At 40.4% G+C, this 26,171-nt stretch overlaps 1 protein-coding gene across 18 annotated transcripts in view; it reads left to right on the top strand.

The window, feature by feature from the left end:
- MTSS1 (MTSS I-BAR domain containing 1) overlaps window positions 1–26,171 on the top strand; it is a 127,322-nt gene that overhangs the window by 16,754 nt on the left and 84,397 nt on the right. For all 18 annotated transcript variants that reach the window (XM_050313989.1, XM_050314043.1, XM_050313956.1 and 15 more), the window contains 2 exons: window positions 123–184; window positions 2,890–2,963. In XM_050313989.1, the coding sequence (XP_050169946.1) occupies window positions 123–184; window positions 2,890–2,963 (136 nt within the window). The remainder of the gene's footprint in view (window positions 1–122; window positions 185–2,889; window positions 2,964–26,171) is intronic.

The raw sequence follows: 26,171 nt of genomic DNA on the forward strand, positions 1-26,171 counted from the left end.
TAATGGATTAGGATTTAGTACAGTGTTAGTTATTGCTTTACATCCAGTTTCATTTGATCTGTACTATCAAAACCAGAATGTTCAAATTAGGTATTCATTATTGTGTTTTGTTTTTCTTGCAGGGAAGTTACCCAGTGTGGGAAGATTTTATAAATAAAGCTGGAAAACTGCAGTCTCAGCTTCGGTAAGTTTTGTGTTACAGAGTCAAGATTCCCTACAGTTCCTTGGATGTGCAAACATTAAGATAAAAAGCATCTTTTGCCAGGATAATTTGCTAGTAAAATTGTGCATATTTCATAGTCAACACCCATGCATGTAATTTTTCATACATTACTACTGGTGTTTTAACGTATTTATGAAAATTCATAATCTATGAACAGCTGTATGTAATAAATACAAAATGAGATAAATTTCATGGATTTTGATGGAAAATTGGAAAGATAGTTTATTGTTGTTTAGTGAGCACACATTTGGAGTTAACCCTATGTTGCCGTTATTATTAGTGTAGAATACAGAGGGGTTATATTAGAAGAGGGTTCAAAATACTAAGAAATCTTTGGCAGTCTTAACAGCACTTTCTTCTGCCTTAAAAATGAAGGGAATTCCTTTGCTGGATCATGTATTGGTAATGATTAAAACTTAGGTTATTGGGGTATACTTTGAAAATAGCATTCTGGATTACTTAATAAGTGCCATTAGTATCACACTCAGAACAATTCTGCTGTCTTTAGAATTCATTCACTTGTAAACTTTTTTTTTTGCTGATCTGAATACAAGTTCCATTTCTTCACAACTCTCCCCAAACCACAGTATTCACTGTACTCCCCACAACTGCAGTGTTTTTTTCCCAGCGGCAGCATCAGGAATAGGTTATTGGCAGTCTGGTTTGTGGTTCTGTGTTGTGTTATGAACTGCCCCTGAAGAAGCTGGGGTTTTAGCCTCATTTGCCCTAAATGGCTGGAGTATGCTGTTCTGCCACACTGTGCCTAAAATGCCACACTTGCATGTGGTTTATCCTTTTCCAGCAATTATGTCACATTGAGGATGGAAGATGCAGAGGAAGGAGAGAAAGAAGAGAAGTGGAGAACTTTCCTAGCCTTTTGTACTCTTCAAAAAAGCAGGCCTTCTGGGGTGGCGTGAGGGATAGTTTTGTGTATTTCCCAGTCCTGTGCTGTTGCATTCAATCAATGCAGTGCTACAGACACATGCAGACAGGCAGCTTGAAAGCCTATGTTCGAGGATTTGCTGTTTGTTTCTAGCAAATGTGAGCCTTTTGCCTCTGTTTCATTTCTGTGTGCTTTTATAAAGGACAGCAGATGTCATCTGAGCTGGAGCCAGGTCTTCCTGGATCTTGTTACTGGAGAAATGGAACTTTGTTATTAGCAATATAATTAATAATTAACAACATGGTACATGAATAACAGCGTGACCCACAAGTTTGGAAGATGAAGAACACAAACACTGCTAAAGAAAATCCCAGAAAAGATTATCTGGTTCCAGGGCTCAGTATTGCTAGCTAGCTGTTGGGGGTTTTCTTGCCCTCTCTTTAATCTCCTGGGCATGTGGAGAGTCCTTATGCATTTGGTTGGTCCTCTCACGCCTGGGGTGTTTTTTTCTGTGTGTGTGTTCAAATCTTTTGTGCTGTCAGTAGGCCATTTACTACGCTGCCAGTTATGTCCTCCGTATCTTGAGCATATTTGGAGTGAGACTCGCATAAAATCTGACCTAATTAAGCAGTCCTGCGGTCTTTCTGGCTGAGGATCAGCTTCCCTGCAGGTCAGCCAGGTTTTTTGAGGCTAGCAAGGAGTTCTTGAAACAAAATGAAGTTGGTAGTCCCCATTCTGGATTTTGCTTGGGAAGGCTGACTGATACCATCAGGAGAGAAAATCTGAGTTACTGTTAGAAAAGATGCGCAGAAACAGAACCACTGTGGAGAGAGCACAGTTGTGCTTCACCTGTAGAGCCCTGGCCTACTTCCACTTTAATTGGGTTGAGCAGACTATAAACCTTCAGAAATCTGGACTGACCTGAGGTGTTCAGGGCTCTGGGACCTGCTTATCTAGAACAAACGTGTTTGGAAAATTGTAACTCACGTTTCTGCCCACTTGAACAGATGTGTGGTCTTGTGTGTGCTTTCCAAATGTGGAGGGAGATTGGACTAGTGGGGCTGACACTGGATTGTGAAGTTTCTGAGATTGCTGGTGTACCTCTTGGGAACAGTCCTGTTTAGAGGAGCACTGGAACAGAAACGGGGTTTGTTTGTTTATTTTGGGGTTGGTGTTTTTGTGTTTTGTTTTGTTTTCCCTTGAAGTGGAGATTCTTTTCCCACTTTTCCATTTGCCCAAGAACTCCAGACTAGTCTGATTTCCAAGAAGTTTGTTTTTTTCTTTTCAAGGGGTGCTCATACTCCCTAGATGAAAAACTCAGGAAATTGTTTGGCCGGGATACTAGATGAAAGGAAGGTCCTGCATGTTTATTCTTAAAATATACATATTCTCTTGAAATAGCAGTGGCTGTAATTTGTACACTAATGGGTGCAATATAATGTGTGTTAGATTTGTTTTTCATGTTTGACTGCTTAATATTAGTTCATCAGAGGAAATCAGCTAGAAGAAGGATGGCTGTGTTCTTTTGAAACAGCACCTGTCCTGTGCAATTCTCAGCATGGAATTAGCGTGGCTGCCTCCAAGTCCATAGTGCTAACACAAAGCGAGGAAGGGATTAAGAAATGAAGGAGGGAAAAGGCTAAATTCAGACATAAAAGAGGATACTTTTTGTGGCCTCTGCAAGTTCATAGTGTTATTCTTTATAAGCCTAAATGTTTTTGGCAGTAATTAAATAGGCATCAATGAGACACTGCTAATGTTTTGTTATCTGTATGCATTTCAGGACTACAGTAGTAGCAGCTGCTGCCTTTTTGGATGCCTTTCAGAAAGTGGCTGACATGGCTACTAATACACGTGGTAAGCAGATGTGTCAATATTGAGTTTAACAGAATGCTGTGTGGTTTATACCATTTGTCGTAATAAAAAAAAAGTCTTAACTTGTTACATTGACAGGCAGATCTGTGAGACATCTGTTAGATGGACTTGCACTTCGCTAAATGGCACGTGAAAAAGGAAGTTGTCTTTTCTTTACAGAAAAAAAAATCGCTGGAAACCTGTAATTTAAATGTGTCATCAATCATGTGAACACTTCTTAATTACCATTTGAATTATACGTTGATGAATAATATTTTAGAAAGCAAGATTTACTGAAATCTGTATTCACTGACGCTTCTGTACCTTGTGTAAATGTAAAAGGCTTGATACTCAGCTGGTATAAATAAGTGTAGGGTTGCTGGAGGCAGAGCAGATACCAGCTGATCCTATGGCCTTTGGGGTCTGCCAGTAATGATGACAGTGATAAGCTGTACTTATATCTTTGAGGAAAATCTTGGCTTGTCCTTATGCTTTAGGTCTGACATTACAGGTCAAAATTAATTTTTCTGGGTTGTGGGCTTCTCTGGGTAACACTCTGAGCTTGTTAGTGAGTATGGAGAGCCAAAGTAGTGCAGCTGGCATTCTTTCCAGACTGCTGAGTTGGAAGGAGACAAAAGGCCTGGCTCTCTCTGATGGTGGATGCCCAGTGACCAAGGCATCACGTGCAGATGTCCCTGCAGCAGTGGGGCATTCCCCATGGTCACTGGGTCCCTGGACTGTTGCTGAAGAGTAAATCCAAAGTGCGTAGGGCTCTGCTGAGTTAGCGGCTTTTGGTCACCTCTAACCGTAGAGGTTTTGTAATGTCTTTTTTTTAGGTCCTAATGTGTCCTTGGACATTTGATTTGGAGAGGAAGAAAGTAATATTGCTGATGTGAAGAGTGTGTATTTGCATTAGCAGAGTTCAAGCTCAGCCAGACTTGTGTTTCCCTTCACTCCTGGCTAACAGGAGTAGTAGCAGCTGCTGGAGCGAGTATCAAGCCATAGAATGACAAGAGGGAAGAATATTTTTTTCCTGTTTGAAGCTAATATTTACATTCTGATAAGAAGTTCCTCATTATATGCATACCTTCTGTAAATTATGGGTAATCTACTCACGCAAAATAATAAACATGACAGAAAGTGGAATAAACTAAGGATGAGACCCAAGGCAGAATTCACTTTGATTTCTAACATGTCTTCATGCATGTTCTCTTCTATTTCTTCTCTCTTCCCCAAGGGGAAACAAAGTAAACTACCAAAATCCTTGAGACTTGTCTTCTAGCTGTGCTGGCAGGCTTATAGAACTTTCACTGAAATACCAGAATGACTGAAACTTTCCCATTCTCACACAGAAATGGCTTGTGCGGGTTTTTGAAGGGTATTTTACACTTTCTGCTGTGTTATTTGGACCCCATCCAGCAAGTGTCGAGTTTTGTCTCTTATCTCTTTGAACACATCCTTTACAAAAGGAGCTCTGTGAATCCAGGCATGCCAAATTTGTATAGCGCCTCTGTTCTGTCTTCTGCCTTCTCTGACTGAAAGGATAGAAGGGAATTTTGTTTTTATTTTTAGAAAGTGATGTTCTGGGCAGTGCATCAAAACTCCAAGTTAGCTGGTGGTTCTGATCTGCCTCCCAACCCAACTTCCATTTGTGCCCATTCAAGTATATCTCTGAGGTTGCACGTTGGTCCTTTAAGAAATACAGATCCTTCTGCCTTGATGTGGACAGAGATGAACACCTGGCCTTGTTAAAGGTGATGGCAAAGCTCCCTAGGACTTACTAGGACACAATTCCATAAAAAATGTGTTTTGCTGTAAGTATAAAGATTTACATTCCAAACCCAAAATACAACAAACTTAGTTGTTGGGGTTTTTTTTCTCTGATGTGGGGATTTTAATGGGTTCTCAGGCTTCCCTTTGAGGAGTTACCTACCTTGAACAATTCTTCATTAAATTTTGCCTGTTACTTACCCAGTTTATAAACCCATGTATTTTACTGTCTAATCAAATACCTGGCTATGCTTCACGGTGTCTAGAGGGTTAACAGATAAACCAGAGTTTACAGTTAACAGATTAACCAAAGTCAGCAAAGTTCATGTTCAGTTTTTGGGGATATAGGAGACTTGTGTAGCACTTCCCATGACAAAGGAAGGGAGGTTGGTGTATATTAAATCTAAGGCTGGCTTATCATTGCATGAACCAAATGCTTCTTCTGGGAACTAACTGTATATGAAAATGCTGAAACAGGCACCTGTTTCAGAGAGACAGTGTGAGTTCGTGTAGGATGAAATGGAACTTTGTAGGGTGACTGAAGTGTCGTGAAGCTGGGTGCTGCCTTTAATTTATAATTGCTGATAGTTTTACAGAAAATGGCCTGTTATTTTAAGACCCACTCATCTAGCTGATGAAAGCATTTTATCAGTCAGCAGAAGCACTCTGGCTACTCTTTAATCTGTTTGCATCAGCATTAGCTTTGAAAGAAGAAAAAGTATTTACGTGGATGTACATGGCCACATGCACACAAGGGGAGACAATTTCCTTTGCAGTCATGAAGTGTTCAAGAATGACAGCTTATTTCCATCAATGCTATCCCTTGTTCCAGCTGATCTCTTTACCATATGTGCCATTACTGCTGTTCCCAGGCATTGTCTTTTCCCTTTTGGTGTATCGTTCTTTCCATGTAATTTACTTCCTTCTAATTCTGCAATGGTAACAAAGTTAATCTTAACGTTTCCCTTTTGGAGCTCAAATAGAAGGCATAATTGGAGCTCTGCCTATGGTAAAACCATGGTTGGATGAGTTGAATAACCTGTATTTTGCTGTATTTTCTTCACAAATGTAGCTTCTGAAGTCGGAAAAGCTCTGAATGTGAAGTACCTGGTGTTTTGTAGTGACTCAGTATACAAACTAATTTCCCAAGCAGCTCATTTCAGCTTTTGCTTCTCTCTTCACTACCTCTCCATTTAAATGTGTATCAACCCCAAAGTTTAGTCTCTCCTTTTTCCTCAGTTCAGTTCCCTCAGTTCAATGCTTTTTGATTTTCACCTGACAGGAAAAAACACTGGGAAAGTAGTTCTGATGTGTGGATCACCAAAATGTTGTATTTCTGTGGGTCTGGTCATCTGAAGAATATCGTTTGAATGGAAGAGGTTGTCACCTCATGTTGCTAATTCTGTAATAATGCTTTATAGCAGTGTGTGCTGTTTTTTTTGCTGTTACCAGAGATTTTTGAAAACAGAATTCCTTCAGATGTTTTGACTTTTGAGCTCTGACAAGATAGACACATCTATGTAGCAGTTTGTGTTATTCAAGCTACAACTGTTTGGCATACAGCCTGTCAGAGCTCTAGTCTGCAGTGGAATCTGTATTATTTCTCACTGTGATTATTAAAGAGAATAGTCACAAAATATTAAATGAAGTAGGTACTTCAGGATACCTTTACATCCTTAGTATACCTTAAATGATCTAATAATAACCCTTAAATACTTTAAAAGTGAAGTTTCCTTTTGGGGAGATGTGAGCTCATGAGTTTCAGTTCAGGCTTTTCTTATATGGCTTATGTCTTTCAGTATTTGAAATTTGGAATGTTTTTACCTGCATCAGTTCTAACTGAAGCATGGAAGATATTTCAGTCTAATTTAATTTAATAGCTGTTTACTTGATAATTTGTGCATTAAAAATTTATTTTCTTATGAAAGCAAGAACTATGCATCCCAAATATAAACATATATCACATGTAAACATACTGTAAGTTGGGTTTGAACAGATGTCAAAGGACCTGTCTAAACTGCTTTGCTTTTTGCATGCTGTTATTCTTCTGCCTCTGCTGCATTTGAATGTCCTTTGTAGGTAAGTGGTAGAATTCAGGAACTTGAAAAAGTAGGTGTGAAAATTAACTATCCTCCTTGTGTTATGAGGGAGATTAATGTGAAGACATGCACACTTCTTCTGTATCCCCTTAATACACCATCAGCTGCTTCCGTGGAAAACAACGTGCCCCAGTCTTGCCTACCTACATCTGCACAGGTGTAAATTAAAATTTGTGGAAAGATAATCTAAAAGCTTTGATTTACCCAAGCTTAAAATTGATCTTCAAAGTGAGATTGTTAATGAGGCAACTGATACCCAGTCCTGTGGTTTTTTGTTTTTCCTTCATATTGAAGGGTTTTGCATATACATAGGTGTGTTTGATATTAGGAGATTAGTTAAATCACTTCAAGATACGTTTCACTTTATCACAAGGCTTTCTCTGGCCAGTTGGATTCCACAGATTGTAGTGCTTGTAATGTTTGAAGTTTCATCTTGGCAAGTGCTACTAAAGGTGCGTTTTCCGTGCCTTTGGTAATTCTGACATCTGTCATGCTGGTTGCTGCTATTTACATTTTCCATCTCTTTCGTTTTGCACGTCTGAGAGGACTTTAAGGATTTTAAGGCTACTGACGAGAGTTGCAGGAAATTCTAGTTGAGAGGGAGGGAAGCACTGTGGATGGTCAGCCAGCTACCAAGGCACACTGAGTAGACCTGGAAGCAAAACTCAGCCCGAGTCTGCATGGCATGCAGCAGTGACAGGGTACCAAAACCAGCATAGCTGTTTTAATGTTACCCGTTTGAGGGGCAGGATATATCAGTCTGGAAGAAGTGCTGCATTAAAAGTGCCTGTGCTTTTTTTCAGGCTCCATTAAACTTTATCAGCACTCAAAAATGTAAATATGGTTTAACACTTTTACTTAGAAAATTAAACTTGATTGATATCTGTGAGTGTCTGCCTCAGGTAGCTCTTGTACTGCACCGTTCTGATTTCTCTTCATGTTTAATAAAGCTGCTTAAAATAGTACCTTTGCTGCAGATCTGTGTTCCTGGGCAGACTCTGCGTTCGTGTTGCTCCTGGTATTGTGTGAGTACACCTTCAGGTTGTCCTCACTCTGGGTGTTCCATTGTTACTTTAGCCAGGATCTGTATGGTATGTATTGAAGTGGTTTTCCAAGGTGACAAGCTGCGCAGAGTGTTGTAGGGCTGGAATTAGCATCTGTTATCTTCCAAGTAAGTGTGTTTAGGCCTTCTGAACCACTATCTGTGGTTCAGAAAGTTCTGCAAATATGGCGCAGTGTAACCCAAGGGATAAATCCTTGGTGACATGGCAAAATCTTATGGACAGTACTGAAAGGTGGCTTTTTGTTTGTTTATTTTAATGAAAAAAAAATAAAAGAGAAAACAGAAATGGAGACTGGGGAGGGGAAAGACACCACAATCTATAGCAGTAGACCTAAAAGCTGTGCAACATTTTTGAAATAAATTCCTTTTCTCCTTGCTATGGACCAGGGAGTTATGATGATGATGTGTGCTTTATTTCAGAGTGAAAACGAAGTTGGGCACAACAGGAAAGGAGTTCTCATTGTCCATTCCTTTGTTTTTCTGACTCCTCTTTAATTTCAGATGCTCATACTCAAATAACAAAACCTTTGTTTGAGCTTCCTGTCAGTTAAGATAAGACTTGGTAATAAGTGCTTATTCCTCCTATGGAGTCTTTGAAGTAGAATAATACAGTCCAGGCTTTTTCTTTTTGGATTTTCATGTATAAAATAATCAGGAAGAAAATTATTTAAATGAACCATTCAGTCTTCCATTATACTTTCATGAAGATGATGCAAAACACAGGGCCAATTCAGAATTGTTGGCAGATAATTTTGAAGCTGGATGCATATTACACATCTGTTGAATTTGAGAAGTGGGACTTGGATATGCTACTTTAGAAGTGCTAAAACTACAAAACACATATATAAATATAAGGGCAGTGCTGCATTACTTGCTGTTTCCATGTTCCTGTCTTTCTTTAGACAATTAGCAAATTGTCAGTTCATTTCTTTTAGCAAGTGTGTGACCCTGAGAACTCTGCTGCTGATGTGAGCCCATTTGGCTGGAGCAGTCCAAATGGGATGAATGTCTTATATGCCCAAACACACAAGAAGTGGTTTGGTGATTAATGACTAGATTTTATATTTAGGGGGTGAAAGTACTACTCTGCAGGTGAAATACTGCCACTGCCCTTTCTTTGGGCAAATGCAGGCATTGCAGCATAAAGAAATATTATTTATGCCTTATTTTTTTCTTGAGGTCAAGACGAAGTCTAGCTCAGGCTCATTGATAACATTACTACTGCTTTGTCCCTACCTAAGGAGAAATATTGAGGGCAATAGACAAAAATAATGGCTATAATAACTTACATAGTCAGCTGCCCCTTGGTATGGTGCACGGACAGACGTAGTAGTGGAGTTTGTATTTGCCCTACAGCCCAGTAATTTTTGAGCTTAAGGTGCCTTGCTAAGAGGCTGAAGTGTTGTTAGGAAGGGGATAAAGCTCCCAGGTGATTGTGTATGCTAAACCAAAACAGAAAACTTGAATGCAAGACCAACTTCTGTGAAGAAGAGAAAGAAAACAATGAGTGGAGGAGAAGCGAATATACTTCTTTAATACTTTTTCCAAGGAGTGGAAAGTGTGTCAAGATAGGAGTGGCTGGCCTCTTTTTAGATGATTGAATGTAAGTCTGCTCACTGTTATCTGAATCAGAAATCTTTGGGAGTGTGGGGAGGGGGTTCAGCTCAGAATTAATTTTTTATACATATAGTCGTAGTTCCTTATGCAGCTGTGTTGCTTTTAGGAGGATAGAATATTAGGTCCTGGTTTCTCTGCATGCTTGGGATGGATGGATTGATTGTTGTTTCCAGCTACACGATGACTTTATATCTCTGTGGGCATCTTGACTAGCAGCACCCACGCTTCAGTAACTAAATACTCGTTTTGAAGCTGCAATGAGTTTTCTCAGTCTTGGCAACAGAACCAAACTTCCGATGTCTTAAACATCCAGTTTGGGAAGTAATGAGGATAAATCATAAATGGCTCTGAGGATTTCCTTCAGATAATATATTAGGTTAGAATCAAAGATGCAAAAGCATTCTTTTGATGATGGGATGTGGATTTGAAAGTGGAGGCTGAGGTTTTGGTTGGCAGTTGGTTTTCCCAGTGTAGCACATGTTCCTGTGGTGGGAGATCCCCTTTCAGGCTAATTTCAGTCAGCCTTTTGATGTGATAAATTACTAGTTGGCACATAGCAACAATCCTGTAGTAACCACAACAAGAGATGTGTTGCAGCTTTTATTTATTTATTTTTGGTCTGTCACCGGTTGGATAGCAAAGGTAGTGAAGATCTGTTTCCATTGGGTTTTATTTAGTATCTTTTTGCCTTAAGACAGAGAGGGAAGTTCTGTGTTGCGTGGGAGGAGAATTAAAATATCAGTTCAGACTAAGCCAGGTTTTTGGGAAGTAGGGTAGTGGTGTTCCTTGCTTAGTGGACCTTGCCTGTAGCAAACAAGTTGCTGAGCCTTCTGCAGGCTCATCCTTTGGGCCCCACAGCTGTCTGGAAATGCAGGTTCAAAGCTTGTCCTTTTGCTGGCCACCTCAGTGGTGGCTTCTAAGAAGACATAAGAAGTTTGTGAAGTATCAGATTGGTGCTGTCAGCTGGCTTCATGCAAACTCACCAGAGCTCTAGGGGAGTGTGTGGACCTGACTCGAGTCCAGCAGTTACCTGAACCTCACTGCACCCCAGTCCACAGGTCCTTAAACCACTTGTGAAGTTCCTGTGTATCAGCAAGGCAATTTGTGCAATGGCTGTGGTATAATATGTGTAATTTGACTTAAGTGTCTTCTTCAACTCTGTAAGTATATTCTTACCCCAGCTGGACTGAAATTAGGTTTGTTTCTAATGACATAAGAGCTATACAGAAAGTGAAATTACAAGCTCCATCAGACTAATTGAGAGTGGAGTGTCCAGGACAAGGAGCTCTGTCTAATCATTAACAAAAGCATTAACAAAAGTCATTTTCAGAAGCAGCAGTGACAATTGCATTGTCTAACAGGGTTTTTTGCTCTCCGTAATGCAGGCTTGCCTCCCAGAAGGATGCTCTTCCAACGCATTTTCGGAGGTGTCAGGGGTGGAGGTCGTAGGTGTTCACTCCGTGTGTGTCCATGCAAACTAGCATTCTACTGCCAGGTGATTTACTTGGCAGTATGATTCATCTCATGTTTGCATACCTGCTGCTTCCCGGGGAGCCGTGCATGTTCATGGTAATAATGAGAATAATGAGGTCTTGCTTAAAAATAGACCAGCTTCCTTCATTTTCTTGTCCTTCTGTTTGCTTGATGATTTGTCGGGTGTTGCCAGCACAAATGTTTGTCCCTGTTGCTGTGCAAGCTGTTCACCCCGTCCCTCCTCCCTTCACTTAGTTTTCTCCAGTGAAGCAGTTCCCTGCTCTTTTCTTCCCGTGTTGATGTGGCCAAACTTGCACTGTTCAGGCTTATGGGCTCAGTTAGAGAGGTGAGGAAGAGTCCCCACTGGTTCTTGAATTTCAGTAGAAAATTATCATCTGCCTGGGACAAGAATTATATTGTACTGCATGTCTTCCTCTTCCACTCCCACGTGGGATGGAGTCCAACCTGTAGAACTACTTCTGAAAAGTTAAAATAATTACCTCACTGTTTCACTTCAGGGCTCAGAGTCCTCCCTCTTGTCTTTGTGCTTTCTACAGTGGGTTTTTTTCCTACAAATTAATCTGTGACCTGCCCTCCATTCGGGTTGGTTTTTTTGGACAGGGTGGAGAAGGAAAGGAAGATGGGCTGTTTCCAAAAGAGCCCTGGGTTGTGACCTGACAATAGTTCCTGTAAAACGTTTGGACTCTTGTGTACTTACATATATACTTAAATCTTTCTACTGCTTTGCAGTTGGTGCTTTTTTTGTTTTCTTCACCTGGGCTTCTTTCGTGTAAAAATGAGTACACTGTCTAATCCAATGAAGCCGTTGAAAAATGCTACCACCTTTCCAGCAGCCACCCCAACTCAGGCTTTGTAGAAACCACTTCAAAACTGAGAGCAGTGGCAATTGTGTGCATGGGCACGTTCATGTGCAGCGTGGTGGTGTCACGGGGTAGAAGAGGTCCGGGTTTGTACAATCAGCCCCTGCAATTCTTGTGAAATTCTCCTCTCCCGCAGCATTTATTACTATGTAAAATTGAAATCTGCATGATTTCCTGCTGTGAGAGCCTGTGCCAAGGGACTGGTTTCTATAGTAACTAATATCAAGGAGCTGGCTGGGACTTCACTTCAGAGCTGTATTTGAACATATTTTGCAGTTCAGTACAACCCTGTACGAGTATTTGATGGATGGTAAACAAGAAGTCAAGGGTTGTGGCTGCCATTACTACAGTAGTAGTGTTGTGCACCTCAGCATGCACATGAGGGCATAAAAGTAGGCATTTTGCAGAATGAAGTTGGAGGTGAGGTGGGGAGATGACTTTTTTTTATCTCTTCCACCATCCTCCTCCCTCAGTAAAGCTGCCAGAGGGAAACACTGAAGGATACACCCATGAGTGTTTGTTCTGGAGTCACTTCAGCCCACCCCAAAGTGAAGCATAATATTGGAAACTGGGTCCATTTTCTCACAAGAGCAGCAGCCATTGCTGTTGCCACTGTTCTGTTTTGAAGCAAAGCTGATGTTTGTTCTGCTGAGCATGATAAATAGCACTGCTAATGTAGTTTCATGTGCAGGACCACCTTCTACCCTTACTTAGGACCAGACACACCTGCTAAATATATTTGTTTTTGCAGGGCTAAGCAGGGAAGGAGTTGGAGAGCATTGAAGCTTGGCTTGTATAGACTGTAGGCTTTCAAGGTGCTGGGTAGTATGAAAAGCCTGCTTTGCACCACTTGCAGGTAGTCCAAAAAGGCATAATGGGTCAGGTGCATGAAAATGAAATTGAATCTTCTATTTAGGGTCCCTTTCAAAACAAACTGCCATCCTGCGATGGAGGTGAGGAAGGAATGCAGAATATTGCTTTTTTGTCAAGAGACAATCTCGCAGTACAGAAATTGAACTTAAGACAGGCACCAGTAGTTTGGTCTATTTTTCCCCTCCCCAGTAGTTCCCCAGAATTGTACTGAGGCCAGGCTTGATCTCTGAAGTAAACTTGTAGTATTGATGAAATAGCCTGAAGTGTGAAGATGTCTTTGTGTATGACTTAAGGTCAGTTTTCCTGGCTGTGTTAGAAGAAGAGATGTGTATGAACATGTGCTCCCCCATTTGTCTCCCAGGTGGCCTCCTGCCCCAAAAGCCGAGCATCTCTGAGGAGGGAGTGAAGTTGCATGTCCCATGCACCTGTAGACATGGACACATGTGTCACACACCTGGGGAAGCAAGGAATGCTGTTTGCTCAACCAGCTCAAAGGGAAGCCTTGATTTGGCCACCCCAAGAGCAGCCTCTTACTCATTTGGAATTTGGGATGCTGGAGAGGGCTGAGGAAGGAGACTCAAGAGAGGAAGAAGTGGATGGCAGACAAAGAGGAACTGTGTGTATTGTGCTGGGAGCATTTAGGGGACATCTGGTATATATTTATGAAGAAATGAGACTTTAAAAAAAAAAAATCTGTTCAGACAGGTCATCTTTTATAGCCACCATTTACGTATGCAAGACCATGGTAAAAGTATTACAGTGATTAAAAAAAACTCCAATAAATTACTGGATCAAGCCATTTACGTCAAGAGAGTAATGATGCATTTGAATAATCTGAGATAATTTGGCACTGAGATATGACCAGATTAACAGTTTGAGAAGCAGGATTGGAGACTATCATTCAAGAATATAATGACTCATGTTGCTGAGAAATCATCTTCCTCTTTGTACTTGTGCAGAAGTAAAAAATCTCCCTGTCTTGCAAGCAGGTACTAAGCAGAGTGCTGAAATGGGGTCTTGGAATAAATATTTGTTATATTTACACAAAATAGTGATGCAAGTCTGGAACATTGAGTTGTTATAAATAAATTAAATCCAAAGTACATTTAGTAAATACTTAAAGTGCATATTGTGATGGATTATCCCTGTTTTTAATGCTTGTTCATTTTTTGCTAGTTTGCAAAATCGCTGGAGTCCAAGAGAGCACATTTCTGTTGGATGCTGTTGTAAATGTGTATCTATTTTAAATCTAGGTTATCTTGTATGGAGAATAGCAGCTCTGGGTGAGTGTTAGTCACTTTGGTTCAAAGGTAAAGAGTTCATCTGTAGTTCTTCTGGAGCTACTGCAGAGGCAGGAGCCTTGGTTATAAATATAGTCAAGGGAATGTTTGAGCTATTAAGCTGAAATTTAGCTTGCTGCAGGGGAAATGAGTGCTGTCACTGAGTATGTACCATGATGCAAAGCCCTCCCCAGACTGTTCAGTTCAAATGCACCATGTGCACTCAGGATGGATAATTGATTTAGATGAACAGATTTTAATCTTCATTGTAAACTTGAGGCTGGCCTCACTTAGAGTTACAAACTCTGTGTTTCTCAAACTACAGTTTCACAAGGGTTTTAGCTGTTCTTTCTGAAGTGACTGTTTTTTCAGAGACTCTTTGCTCTTCACAACGCATTTTCTTTGTTGGCAACCTTAATAATTTAACATGTCTTCCAAAACTAGGAGTGAGAGAAAAAGCCTGGTGTATGTTCCTAACTAGGGTGGAACTTCTGGAGTGCATCTATGGGGATAATGAAGAAGGTGGTTGAGAGGTTGCTATAGGGTGACTTTATGCACAGTGTAATTAAGCTTAAACTTTAGATAGGAGCATTTCAAAACAAATATATTTGTTACAAAAAAGCTTTCTTGTTAAGGTTTATCTTGGGGTTAATGGGTTCTCTCAAAGGCAACAAGATAATGCCTTCAAAAGTGCATACAACCACCCATCTGCCCATTGTGAATATTGCCAAGGGATTTTTGAGCCAAAGTGGCAAGAAGTCTGTCTGCCCTGTGCCCTGTAAAGGGGTTGGTTAATAAAGGTTAAAGCATGGTCAGGTTAAGAAAATCATCTACTCAGTACCCTTTCCAAAGCTCCCTGTCTCTGCTGTTTTGACTGCTGCCTAATCTTTTGAAATTGGTCAGAATTTGAGCCTCTGTAGAGCTCAGTTTCTGAGGTCATGATTGTCATGGATAAAGCAATGTATGTTTTTGCATTATTGCTTAACTTTAGTTTACTTCAGGTTAGTCCCAGTTTGGTTCCGAGTTATTTTCACGTGTGATTTTTTTTTTTTGGTCCAAAAAGAGAAGCTGAACTCAAAATTTGTACCCTCTAGGTCTGCCCAGTAGCTGAAGGATGTATGAATAGCTTTCATCTTTTGCTTTCTTTAAGAGAAAAGGTCTCTTAGATGAAGCACATTCAGTATGTAAAAAGCTTCTTGCGACCAATGGGAGTAAACATTAAACATTAATGATGCAGCTTTAAGTTGCATGGAAACAAACTGGGGCAAGTCAGTTCATTTTACCTTTGATTCACTGCTTCCAACTGTTAGGAAAGGTTGAAAAGACACAAAGCAAATAGGAGTCTCTTCCTTTAGCTTTTTCTTGTAATGACATATTTTTCCTGAAACAATAGTTTTGGTAAGTAGATGAACAGAATTTATAATTTATAGAATTTTTTTTTTTTTTTTAAGCAAGTAGTGTGATAACAGCAGTTTACATAATTGCAATAATTTCTAGTTGAAAGGGAGATTTAGTTCTGTTTAAAGAGAGAATAAAATAAAGACTTCCAAGAACAGGCCTGGATTGTAGAGGTTTTGTTGAACGTCCCCTGTGATGGAGGTGTGAAGTGGTAGTTTGACCCCAAGACATGGATGCCAAACATTGCCAGGCACATCTATTTTGTATGGCCTATTTATAGCAATGAGAATTTCTTCTGGTCTTATCATCTGTGAAGTTTGTGCAAGTTACTCACTTGTGGCTTTGAAGATCCAGTGTGAGATGCCATGTAACTCCTGCAAAGTGACTGCATTAAAAATGAAGGGTCTGGATTTCCTGGCACCTAATTCCTCCAGTAATGTTATTTAGGATCCTACATATGCTGCTTTGAATGCCCAGAACTACCCCAGAACATTACTGGGGTTGAACAGGTGGATCTGTTCACAGGATCTTGGGGGCAATTAGAGTTTTACATTCCCCCTGCTTTCTTCCCTTTTTTCTTTCCTTTTTTTTTTTTTTTTTTATTTTTTTAAGAAGTGTGGTGTAACTTGTTTTCTGATGTTTCATGGCTCTGTCTGGATATCCCTGTCTGGTTCAGTTTGTTCTGTGGTGCAGAGTGGGGCATTGCTTGTTTTTACTGGAAAGAGGCTTACCTGTGGTTTTTTGTTTTCAGCTTCTGTGGGTTTCCGCTCCTTTTCCATTATTACTGTGGCCCTACATGTTTCCTGCAGCATTTTCAGCATATTTGCATTAAGATGGATGTTGTGGAAATAGGTCTCTTGAGCAGTACCCTTGTTTCGCAAGAGGTCTCATAATAACAAGAGATGAGCGAGATGCAGTGTTCTTGATTGTTTAAATGGGGTTGGGCCTAGCTAAGGTTATGTTGCTCTTTCTTGATCCCTAAAAAGTTCAAGTGCTCTTCTTGTAGCACATACAGACATTTCTGTGGCTGTATAGGAAGGATTAAGGCAGACAAACTCGTTTCTGCCATGTAAGGAAGGTGTCAAACGAGACAATCCTGAAAGCCTTGTTTTTAAAGCTCCACTTCCCTGGCCATATTAGTTCAGGGTTTAGTTACACAATAGTAAGATTTCTTAAATGCAGTATATTTGAACAAAGACCTTTCCATGCAGCAATGTACACTTAGTTTATTATAGTTTACCTTCTCCTTTGTTTTCTGGTAACTTGTTTTAGATCTTAATTCTGTAGGTAGAGCTGCAGCTCTTTTCAGAATATTTAAGAAGTGTCTACGGGGAGTTTGCTTTGTGGGAATAGCTGTCAAAGCCATCTCACTAGTTTAAGCTATAATGAAAGCCATTTTAATATTTTTATAAGGCTATTTTTAGACTCATTTATGCTGAAGGAGGAGTAGGAGTAGAGTTGCTTTGGCACGAACACGAGTAACAGCATCCCTAGGTTGGAAGGATATGTTCTCAATATAATTTATTGGTTAATTAAATCTATTTGGAAAGGTCTCTGTGGGAGCACTAAACAGTGATAGCCTTGTATGATTTAAATATCTGTGAGCTACCTTAATGTGGACAATTGAACAGGTAGATCTCAGAGAAAAAATAGTTCCTAAGCTCAAAAAACCCCTATTTGATTTATCCTTATTAATAGCCATGTATTACATAATTAAGATTTATTTTTTTTTAAGTATTATGGTGAAACATAATGAGAGGATTATTCACTCCAGTTACCTGTCCAAGAGGCAGAGATAGCAAGTTTTGTCCAGTTGATGAGAGGACTGTGCTTTGATAACCATGGGTGAGTGAATGAATGTGCTTTGATAACTGTGGGTGAGTGAATGGACCAGTGGCTGCCATTTTAGGATTCACAAATGGTAAACATCAGGCCAGAAAGCCCCTTAGGCTCTTTGTCTCCTTACCCTTTTGTTTCTTTGCCAACTGAATGCCTCCATGTCCCACAGACAGAGAAGCCTGTCAGGCTTAGCTTCTCTTCCCTGGTCATCTGCTTCACCTTGGTTTTGAAATATGTCTGTGCTGCTGACCACAAAAGTAAAACCTGGCTTTGATTTGAGTTTCATCTTGCAGTGGCTGGTCTCCATTTGTGGGAGAAACTGGACCAGAGCTTCAAAGCATCAAAGTGATTCACAGCTAATTTTCCTTTTAAGGACCAGAAGGACCATTAGATCATCTCACCTGATTATCTCTGGAGGGCTGGTCAGGGCTTAGTCTGCCCCAGGTCTTGTGCTGGACACAGCCTTGGTTGGAGCCCTCCAGCAGAGAGAGGCGTGGGAACGGGCAGTGTCTGTGGAGGGGCAGGTGTGCTGGAAAATGCTCTGGGTGCACCTTTTTTGGATAAAAATATATGTAAAAAAACTTCAGCCAAACCAGTACCCATAAGAAGTCTTGCATGGATTGCCTGCCTTTACTTGAGTTCTGTAGGAAGTACAGACATTGAGTTTAGTGGTGTCCATCATCTGTGGAATTTACAGACCAGGGGAGAGATCATCTTACCACATCTCAGGTCAGGAAAATATGCTGCCTTCTGTAACGTGTGACTGTCCCAGGGCTCGTGGAAACAGCTCTGTCAAGGCATGGCCTAGAATGAAATGTCATGGCCAGGAGAAAGTAAGGTGTTGTGGAGAGACTGGTGACTCCCATTTTGCTGCGGTTGACTGCAGAAGTTTAAGTGAAACTGCAGTGAAAGATCAGCTTTTGCCCTTGCAGGGCTCTGATGCCTGTTTAGCACAGAGCTCTTGTGGTTCAGTCTGGTACTGGTGACTGTGAAGTTCTCCTCAGAAATGTCAGTTTTGTATGCTTTCTTTTTTTCCTTCATCTCTAAAATTTAGATTTTAAAATACCCACCCCTTCCCAGCCCCATGGCAAATGATTCTGTGACCAGACTGCCTGGAGGTTACCCCTTCCTGTGGAACAAGCCGAGCTGTGTTGGTGGGAACAGAGCCAAAAGTGGAGGTTTGTTTCTTGATTTCCTAGGGTCGTATTTCAGTAATGAAATGGATGGTGGTATTGGGTCACTTAACACTTGCATATTTTGCAGTTTTTGTCAGTGAGAGGAGACAAAAAGCCCAGCTGCAGCAGCGGTCGTGGAAGCTGCAGGTGTGAGCTTGGCTGGAGGATGCCAAACTGCCATCTGTGGTGAGGCTTTGTGGTGGGGTTTTTTGCAGTCCACTTGCCTAGAAATGAGATCAAGAATACCAAATGACAGGAGTAACTGAAGATAGCTTTCCTCTCATTTTTGCTGCCTCATGGGTTAGCCAGGAGTCTGTGAAAGCATAAGGGTTGGAATTGCATCAGGCTTAAGGGGTGAATGTAGGTGTTGCCCTGCCAATGTGTTCAATCTTTTAGGTACTTTCTTCCCATGTTGCTTTAAGCAGGTTTGTCCTTTGCTCTCTAGAAGATGTGGAGAAATAGAAGAAAAGTTACAAGTGTTATTTGCATAAAATTTACAAAGAGAAGAAAAACAGCAGAGTATTCCTTTGCTTATTAATGTAGTTAATACCCACTTCTGTGCCCATGCTCTGACATTTTAAAGCTAAATAAGTAGGGCAAGTAACCTTAAGCATTTAAAAATGAAAAAAAAAATAGTTTGATGGTTGCCATAATTAAGTCAGTGATGTCCACGATGCATTTTAAACTCCTAGTTCCTATATGTTGTTAAATTTTTCTGTCTGGTATGCAGCATGTCTGCTTGTTTACAAAATGCCTTGGAGCTGCATGGATTACCTCGCACTGTGTGCAGAGTGGTTTATAAAAGTTAGGCATGTGTTGTTCTGACTAGAGAGATGTACTTGGAGCTGTGCTTTGGATTGCACAAATAATAGTTTCCAGGAATGGTCATGGGGATCAGCAGGAGGAACTTTGAAGAGTGTGTGGAGGCAGCGTGATCTTTGGCTGAAGGGAAGCCCTTTGCTGGTGGCTCGGTTGTTCAGGCTACTCCGAAATGCAGAGCCTGAGCAGCTGTTTTCCCAAACAGCTTCCTGAAATAACAGAGAGCAGGAATCTAAGAAGGCTGTCTTTCCTCTCCTTTCCTCATTATTTGCACTACAAGAAGGAGTTGGGCACCGAGGGAACTGGTTTTCTATAAAGTTGAAGATATTTGCATAGGGCAAGTTACGTTCACTGCTGTCTACTTTTAGACCCTTTGTTTTGGAAGTAGAGGCTTTAAGCAGCTGTAAGACCAGAAATGCAACATGATGCATTACTGACTGTATTTGTCATTCTCATCTAGAGAGAAAACGTGCTGATTACATTCAGCAATTTCTTTTTTTAGCTGGAGAGAAATGAGATGCTGGCTTTTATTCAGCTAGCTTTGTGTATTTGCAAATTGCAGTTCCAACTATCTGGGCAAAAATGATGGGCATTTAGCAATATAAAGAAGTCAGTATCTCACTATATTTTCATGGAGTTGATTGACTAGTCTTTTCATAACAACAAAATTTACACATTTATGGGGTGGACCTATAGTTTGGGTAATTTTTTTATTGCATTAAATTTAATTATATAAACTACTACTAGGTGATTTTTGGTAGAGGCTGAGAGATTTTGTGTTTAACAAGACTTAAAAGAATTAACAGATTGTTTTGCAACAGCTATCCAGCAACTACTGCCATGAAATTTTGATTTGCACTCCAGACCACTTCAGTGGGATGTGTCCACTATATCTGGAGTAAACCTTGCAAATTTGCTTCAAGTGTCTCACATTGTACATTGCCAGTGGATCATAAACCTGCAGGTGGTATGACCTATCATCTGCTATAAAGGGACTGGAAATGAGCTATTCTAAGGCTTCATTGAAAGGATATGTAGCTATTGCAAGTTAGCCAGTGGAAATGACTAGTATGGTGCCTTCATGGATCTACTGGGATTAATTACTGTCATAAGCAGGAAGAAATTGTGGATCAAGACAGTATGTACAATGTGGAGGATCCCAGTATACTTACCCAACTGGACTATTGTTTTTCTCCATGTGCAAGGTTTGAGGAGACAAGTAGGAAGTGTGGTCCTCCTGTATAATCACCTGCTTTTGTCACACGGGACCTCTTCGACAGTAAATCGTGGTCATCCTAGTGGTTCAAGGAGCTGTTTGGTGGAAGGGAGAATTGCACAGAACTACAGAGGTTTATGTCTCAGGATTGAGGCTCAATGCTTGACTTTAAATGGGATGCTCTGCAGGAGGAGGTAGTGCTAGATCCATACATCTGCCATGCTTTGAGCTTTGTCAAGGCCCTGACCTTGCCAGCAAAATATCTCGAAAACAAGATGAGGCTTCAGCTGTGTTTAGAGCTGAACGAAGAGCACAGAAGCTGAGTGACAATGCAATTGCAGGTCAGTAACTGGAGGTTAATAGCTGACAGTATTTTTAATGAACTTTCTGATTGCAAGACCTTTGAAACAGTGCCTGTGTGTTCAGCACTGTGTGTGACTGGGCTTGTCTTGGAGGAATGAGAGATTTTGTGCTTGCAACAGAATAAGAGCTTGAGAATCCTTAGCTCTTCCAGTTCCTGAGATGTGCCACAGAAGTAAGTGGAAGTATAGAAATTTAGTCCAGAAGCATCGATGTAGTTTAATCCACCAATCTGAAAGCATCAGTGTTTTGTTTCTGTTAACGTAGTGGAAAACACAGGTCTTGCAGTTTTCCAGTAGCTCTTATTGATATGGGCATCTCTAATAGCTCAGACATGTTGCATTCAAATTAAAAACACAGGGCCTGTTTATAAACCTCCAGAGTGGGTTTGTGGCACAGACACTGACTGAGGCTACTTGTTCATTGGGAGAGTGGATTGGATATTTAGCTCTTAATTCCTGTGAATAGGGTTTTTCTTAGCTAACCTTATTTCAGTGGAAGTAGGAGAGTTAGGAGAAAGAAATGGGAGGGAGTGTTCACGTTTGTGGGGGCAGTTTTTTTCAAAACACTAAATGTTCTGTGGTGTAAATCGTACACACATACAAAAGGTGGACTTTTGTAGCTGCTGAAATAAACACGGCTGTGATCCTTTGAGATGAATAATAAGTTGCAGTCCTAAATTTAGCACTTTGCAATTAAGGAACCTCCTTTACTGATTTTTGCCACTGACTGGAATAAGAATGTATCCTTTAAATTTTGTTGGTTTTGTTTGTGAGTATGTGATGCTATGTGATATTCTCTAGAAGACTCAAGTGAATCAGAATGCTTTCTGGGGCAGCATCCTGGTGTTCAGGGACATCCCAATGCAAATTCTTGAATTCATCACACATTTTGATCTTTGTGCTTGCATGTTTTATGTTTTCCACTTGGTAGCAGATGTAATTTCCATATGTGCAAGGGAGATAGAAAAATCCGAGGAAGGAGACATTTACTAGTTACTTTATAAAATAGTTTCCCATAAACATTGTTGGTAGAAAGTATTGCAAACTTGCAGCTACATAAGAAAGAATTTTACTACACCCTCTTTAGCATACTTGGAAGCTGGTTTATGACAGAAAGTCAATTTGCTGGACCTGCTAATACTTTCAGTCTTACAGAGGGCAGAATCATAGAATCATTTAAGTTGGAAAGGACCTCTAAGATCATTGAGTCCAACCATAAGGTTTGGTGTTTTTTTTAAAGTTTTCTCTCTCTTATTTCTGAAGACAGGATGTGTTGTTTAAAAGTGACAGTTCTTGATTTAAAAATAAAACAAACCTTGAACAAAATGTCTACCTTGCAGCTACATACATGTCAAAAGAAAGGCTCTCTGCTAATTCAGATAGGATTTGTTCCTGCAAATTAAACAAGTGGGAACAGGGACAAAATAACTGATTTTCCAGCTATAGACTTTTGTTGTTGTTGGCTTCACAATCTCTTCAGGTGTGGTGGTCGGACAAATTATAATGTAAGTATTTATGTAAATAAACATTCTGCTTCGGTGATAATGCAGAAAATCCTGTCAGTTCCATGTTTGCACTGCTTAACTTCAGGTGGAAAAAAAGTGATTTATTTTTTTTTCACACTCGTTCTGCACATCTTTTTCCAACTCTGTGAATTGATAGAGCACATCTGTGCTACTTGAGAACAAAAAAGAATGAAGTCATAGTCCCCTAAATAGCCTGTAGGATGAAAATGCTGAAGACAGCCTTCTTTTCATCTCCTGTGGGTCTCTTGTAAAGGATTCTGGAATCTTGGCTTTGATTCTTCATGCAGAGTCCTCACAATATCCACATCTGGGTTATGAATGTAGCTGAGAACAGATCTGCTTTAGATCTTCATGGCTAATAATAACTTCAAGAAACAAATGCTTCTAGCAGAAGAACGTTTGTGTGGTCTCTAAAACAGACCAAGTTAAGACAAAAAGGAGAATCCTGTAGTATCCAAATAGCCTTGAACTGGTATCAGATGCCAGAGTTGTTCAAGCAATTTTCTCTCAATTGACAGAGAATTTATTTTTTAACTTCTCGATAAATCCTCTCTGTCACAGTGAAAATAACTGTCCCATCTTTCCTTTGTGATATCTGCATATCCTCACAGATAATCTGCATTGTATTCAACACTGTCTCTATTTTTAAAAGGACACTTTGCAGAGCTTATTGTTTCCACTGTTTCCTTTCTGTAGTAATATATGAGGTCCTTTTCACTAGCATACATTTTTAATCATATTTTCTTGGTAGCAGGATGTTACCTATTTAAATAGCACTGTTCAGTTTTTCTTAATAACTGGTAAATGATGAATCTACTTTTAACTGCTAATTACTTTTAATACACCTGCATCTCATAAAAATACCAGCAGTAGCCAAAATATGACTACTTCAGGCACAGGAAAACCTCATAATTTAAATATTTGAGTAAACATATCAAACACATTTTGGGTGGGAGGAAGAGAAAACTGATGGTTGGACACTTTTATTTTTAAATGTCATGTGGGTTGTGCTTGGTTGTGAAATAGTGACTGAAAATGAGAGGAGGAAAAGAGATTGGCAATGTTTCCTCATTCTTCTAAGAGGAAGCAGCATTGCACGGCTGACCTGGGAATATGTGCCAAGAGATGACATGAGTGTCTCGAATTCAAGCAAATGTTGCTGTGGTCTTTGCAGTGTCTGAGGGGTAGGATGAGGCTGGGAGGAGGAATTCAGGATTTCCAGTGTTTGAACAGAACAGGAAACAAGAGCCAAGTGAACCTTCTGATGAAAGATGGAGGAAGTCAAAGTGACAGCACACTCATTGCAGGTCTCAACACTGACTTGCCTTGAGTGTGAACTTGGTCCTGGGTGCCTGAAAATAAAAAATAATTCTAGTTGGGTTGTAATATTTCACACTGGAAGAGAGGAAACACTGGACTAGGCAATGCCCTAGGTGGGCTGGGGTGTTTCACGTCACACAGTCCCATCTTCACTGAAAATGGGTGAGTTCAACAGTAAACTCATATCTTCAAATTCATTGAAGTTCATGTGGCTTTAAAAGCCCGTGCATTGCTGCAGGCTGGGGGAAGAAGGGCTTGAGAGCTGCTCAGCAGAATGAGACCTGGGGGTGCTGGTTGACAGCTGTGTGGATGTGGGCCAGCAGTGTGCCCCGTGTGCCAAGAAGGCCAATGGCATCCTGGCTTATATCAGAAGCTGTGTGGCCAGCAGGAGCAGGGCAGTGATTGTCCCTCTGTGCTTGGCATTGGTGAGGCTGCACCTCAAATCCTGTGCAAAGTTTTGGGCCCCTCAATTCAGGAAGGACATTGAAGTGTTGGAGTGAGTCCAGGGAGGGGCAATGGAGCTGGTGAAGGATCTGGAAAACATGTCTTTTGAGGAATGGCTGAGGGAGCTGGAGGTGTTTAGTCTGGAGAAAAAGAGGCTCAAGGGGAACCTCACTGTCCTCTACAATGCCCTGAAAGGAGGTTGTAGTGATGCTGGGGGTCAATCTCTTCTGCCACATCTCAGGTGAAAGGGCGAGAGGAAATGGCCTTTAAATTGTGCCAGGGGAGGTTCAGATTCAATATTAGAAAAGAAGTTTTCATTGTAAGAGTGGTCAGACTTTGCAGTAAGTTGCCCTGGGACGTGGTGGAGACACTATCCCCTGGAAGTGTTCAAGAGGCATCTGGATGTGGCACTTGGGATTTCTTTAGGAGTGATCATGGTTGTGCTGGGTTGATGGTTGGACTAGATAGTCTTGAAGGTCTCTTCCAACACTGATGATTCTGTGAAAATCAAGTCTGGCTCATTTGGTTCGCATGTGTGTTAAAAAATTAGTAAGCAGGAGTAAAGATTTAAAATTCAAGCCTTAACCTGCCTTTTCCTGGATTAAGCACCAGTGGTTGCCAGTGGATGTGTTGCACTGCACGTGAGATGGGACCTTAATAAGTTACCCTTTGAGAGCATGCCCTGGTGCCGCACCCTTTTTTGCTGGTGCCATTTTTAGAGATAAATGACAGTCCATAAAGCAGCATGGACACCCAGTCTGACATCCTGTAGCTTAAGTTTTGGAGGAAATGCTGTAATTTAGTCTTTGTGGAAGTAAAACGCGCATCTGTACCTGTGTAATTTAAGACAACACAAATTCTTTTGACTTCCCATTCCCTGCATCCACCCAACAGTAAAAGTTCAAAACTATCAACACCTTAAATAGAGAGACAGAAAGATGGGTTTCATATACCCTCATATGAGGGTAAAAGAAGCAAGAGTTAAAGGGATACAGGAATGTAGTGGTAACAGTTTTTTAAAGAATTAGATAGCTGGTTTGTTCTGCCTTACTCATTAATTGCAACAATGTATTAAACTTCTTATTTGCAGTGAAATAACCAGTAACAGGCATGGTTAGGTTATATTTTTTTCCAGAGACAAGTCTCTGCAAAAAAGTGTGTTTGCTATATTTGCACACCCACAGAGGTATAATAGGTGTTTGCCTTTAATTTTGGATACTTGTTGAACAACCAGAAAGGGTTTCTGGAGTCTCTGACACATCTGAAAAAAAGAGCTTGAATGGGAGGCTGAGGTTCATGTCAGTCATGCAGGGCAGGGTGTATTTGTTCTCAAATCTTATGACAAAGGATCAGAATTTGGGGGATTACTTTGGAGGCTACCCAGGCACATAGAAGGAATGTTCAGTATTACTACTTTGATGTAAACTCAGTTTTCAAGTTCCTGTTGAACTTGGGTTCTTCCCAACCTCCCCCTCAATATTCTGTTGGATTTGTAATCCTTGATATTTCAGTAAAGGGAAACTTTGGTGTTTGAGGTAGCTGATTTTCAATTGTTGCTCTATATATACATTTTATCAGAACTAAAATAATGCTGAGGTAGCACAGTGGCACAGTTAGTATTAAGAAGGGGGGGGATTTGGATGCAGCTGAGTTTTTGCTGTCATTATCCATTTTCACATGTTGTGACCAGAAACGTTTTGGCTTCCTCTGCCAAGAAGCAGATTAGTTTACATTACTCCAATTGTGAAATTAAATTTTGCTTTTTAAATACTGCATCATAAAGTTCTGGTTCACGGTCAGGAAAACTTTCTTCCAAAGTATTTTTGCATCTCTTTCTCACAAAAACAGAATGGTAATTGAGTAGATACTAAATCAAGCAGCATCTGAATACATAATTAGTCACCCAAGCCTCAAATAGAAAGCACTTGGAAGCTTACATTTTCTTACTCCATTCTCAAGCCAAAGAAGTGTCTAATAACATTAATTTTGGAATTTGGAACTGTTTTTTTCACTACCATAAAAAGGTACACTTGATAACTATTAATACAGTTGTAGC

Source organism: Myiozetetes cayanensis, unplaced genomic scaffold, assembly GCF_022539395.1.
Source record: "Myiozetetes cayanensis isolate MyiCay16 unplaced genomic scaffold, myiCay2020 scf1, whole genome shotgun sequence".
Classification (NCBI taxonomy): domain Eukaryota; kingdom Metazoa; phylum Chordata; class Aves; order Passeriformes; family Tyrannidae; genus Myiozetetes; species Myiozetetes cayanensis.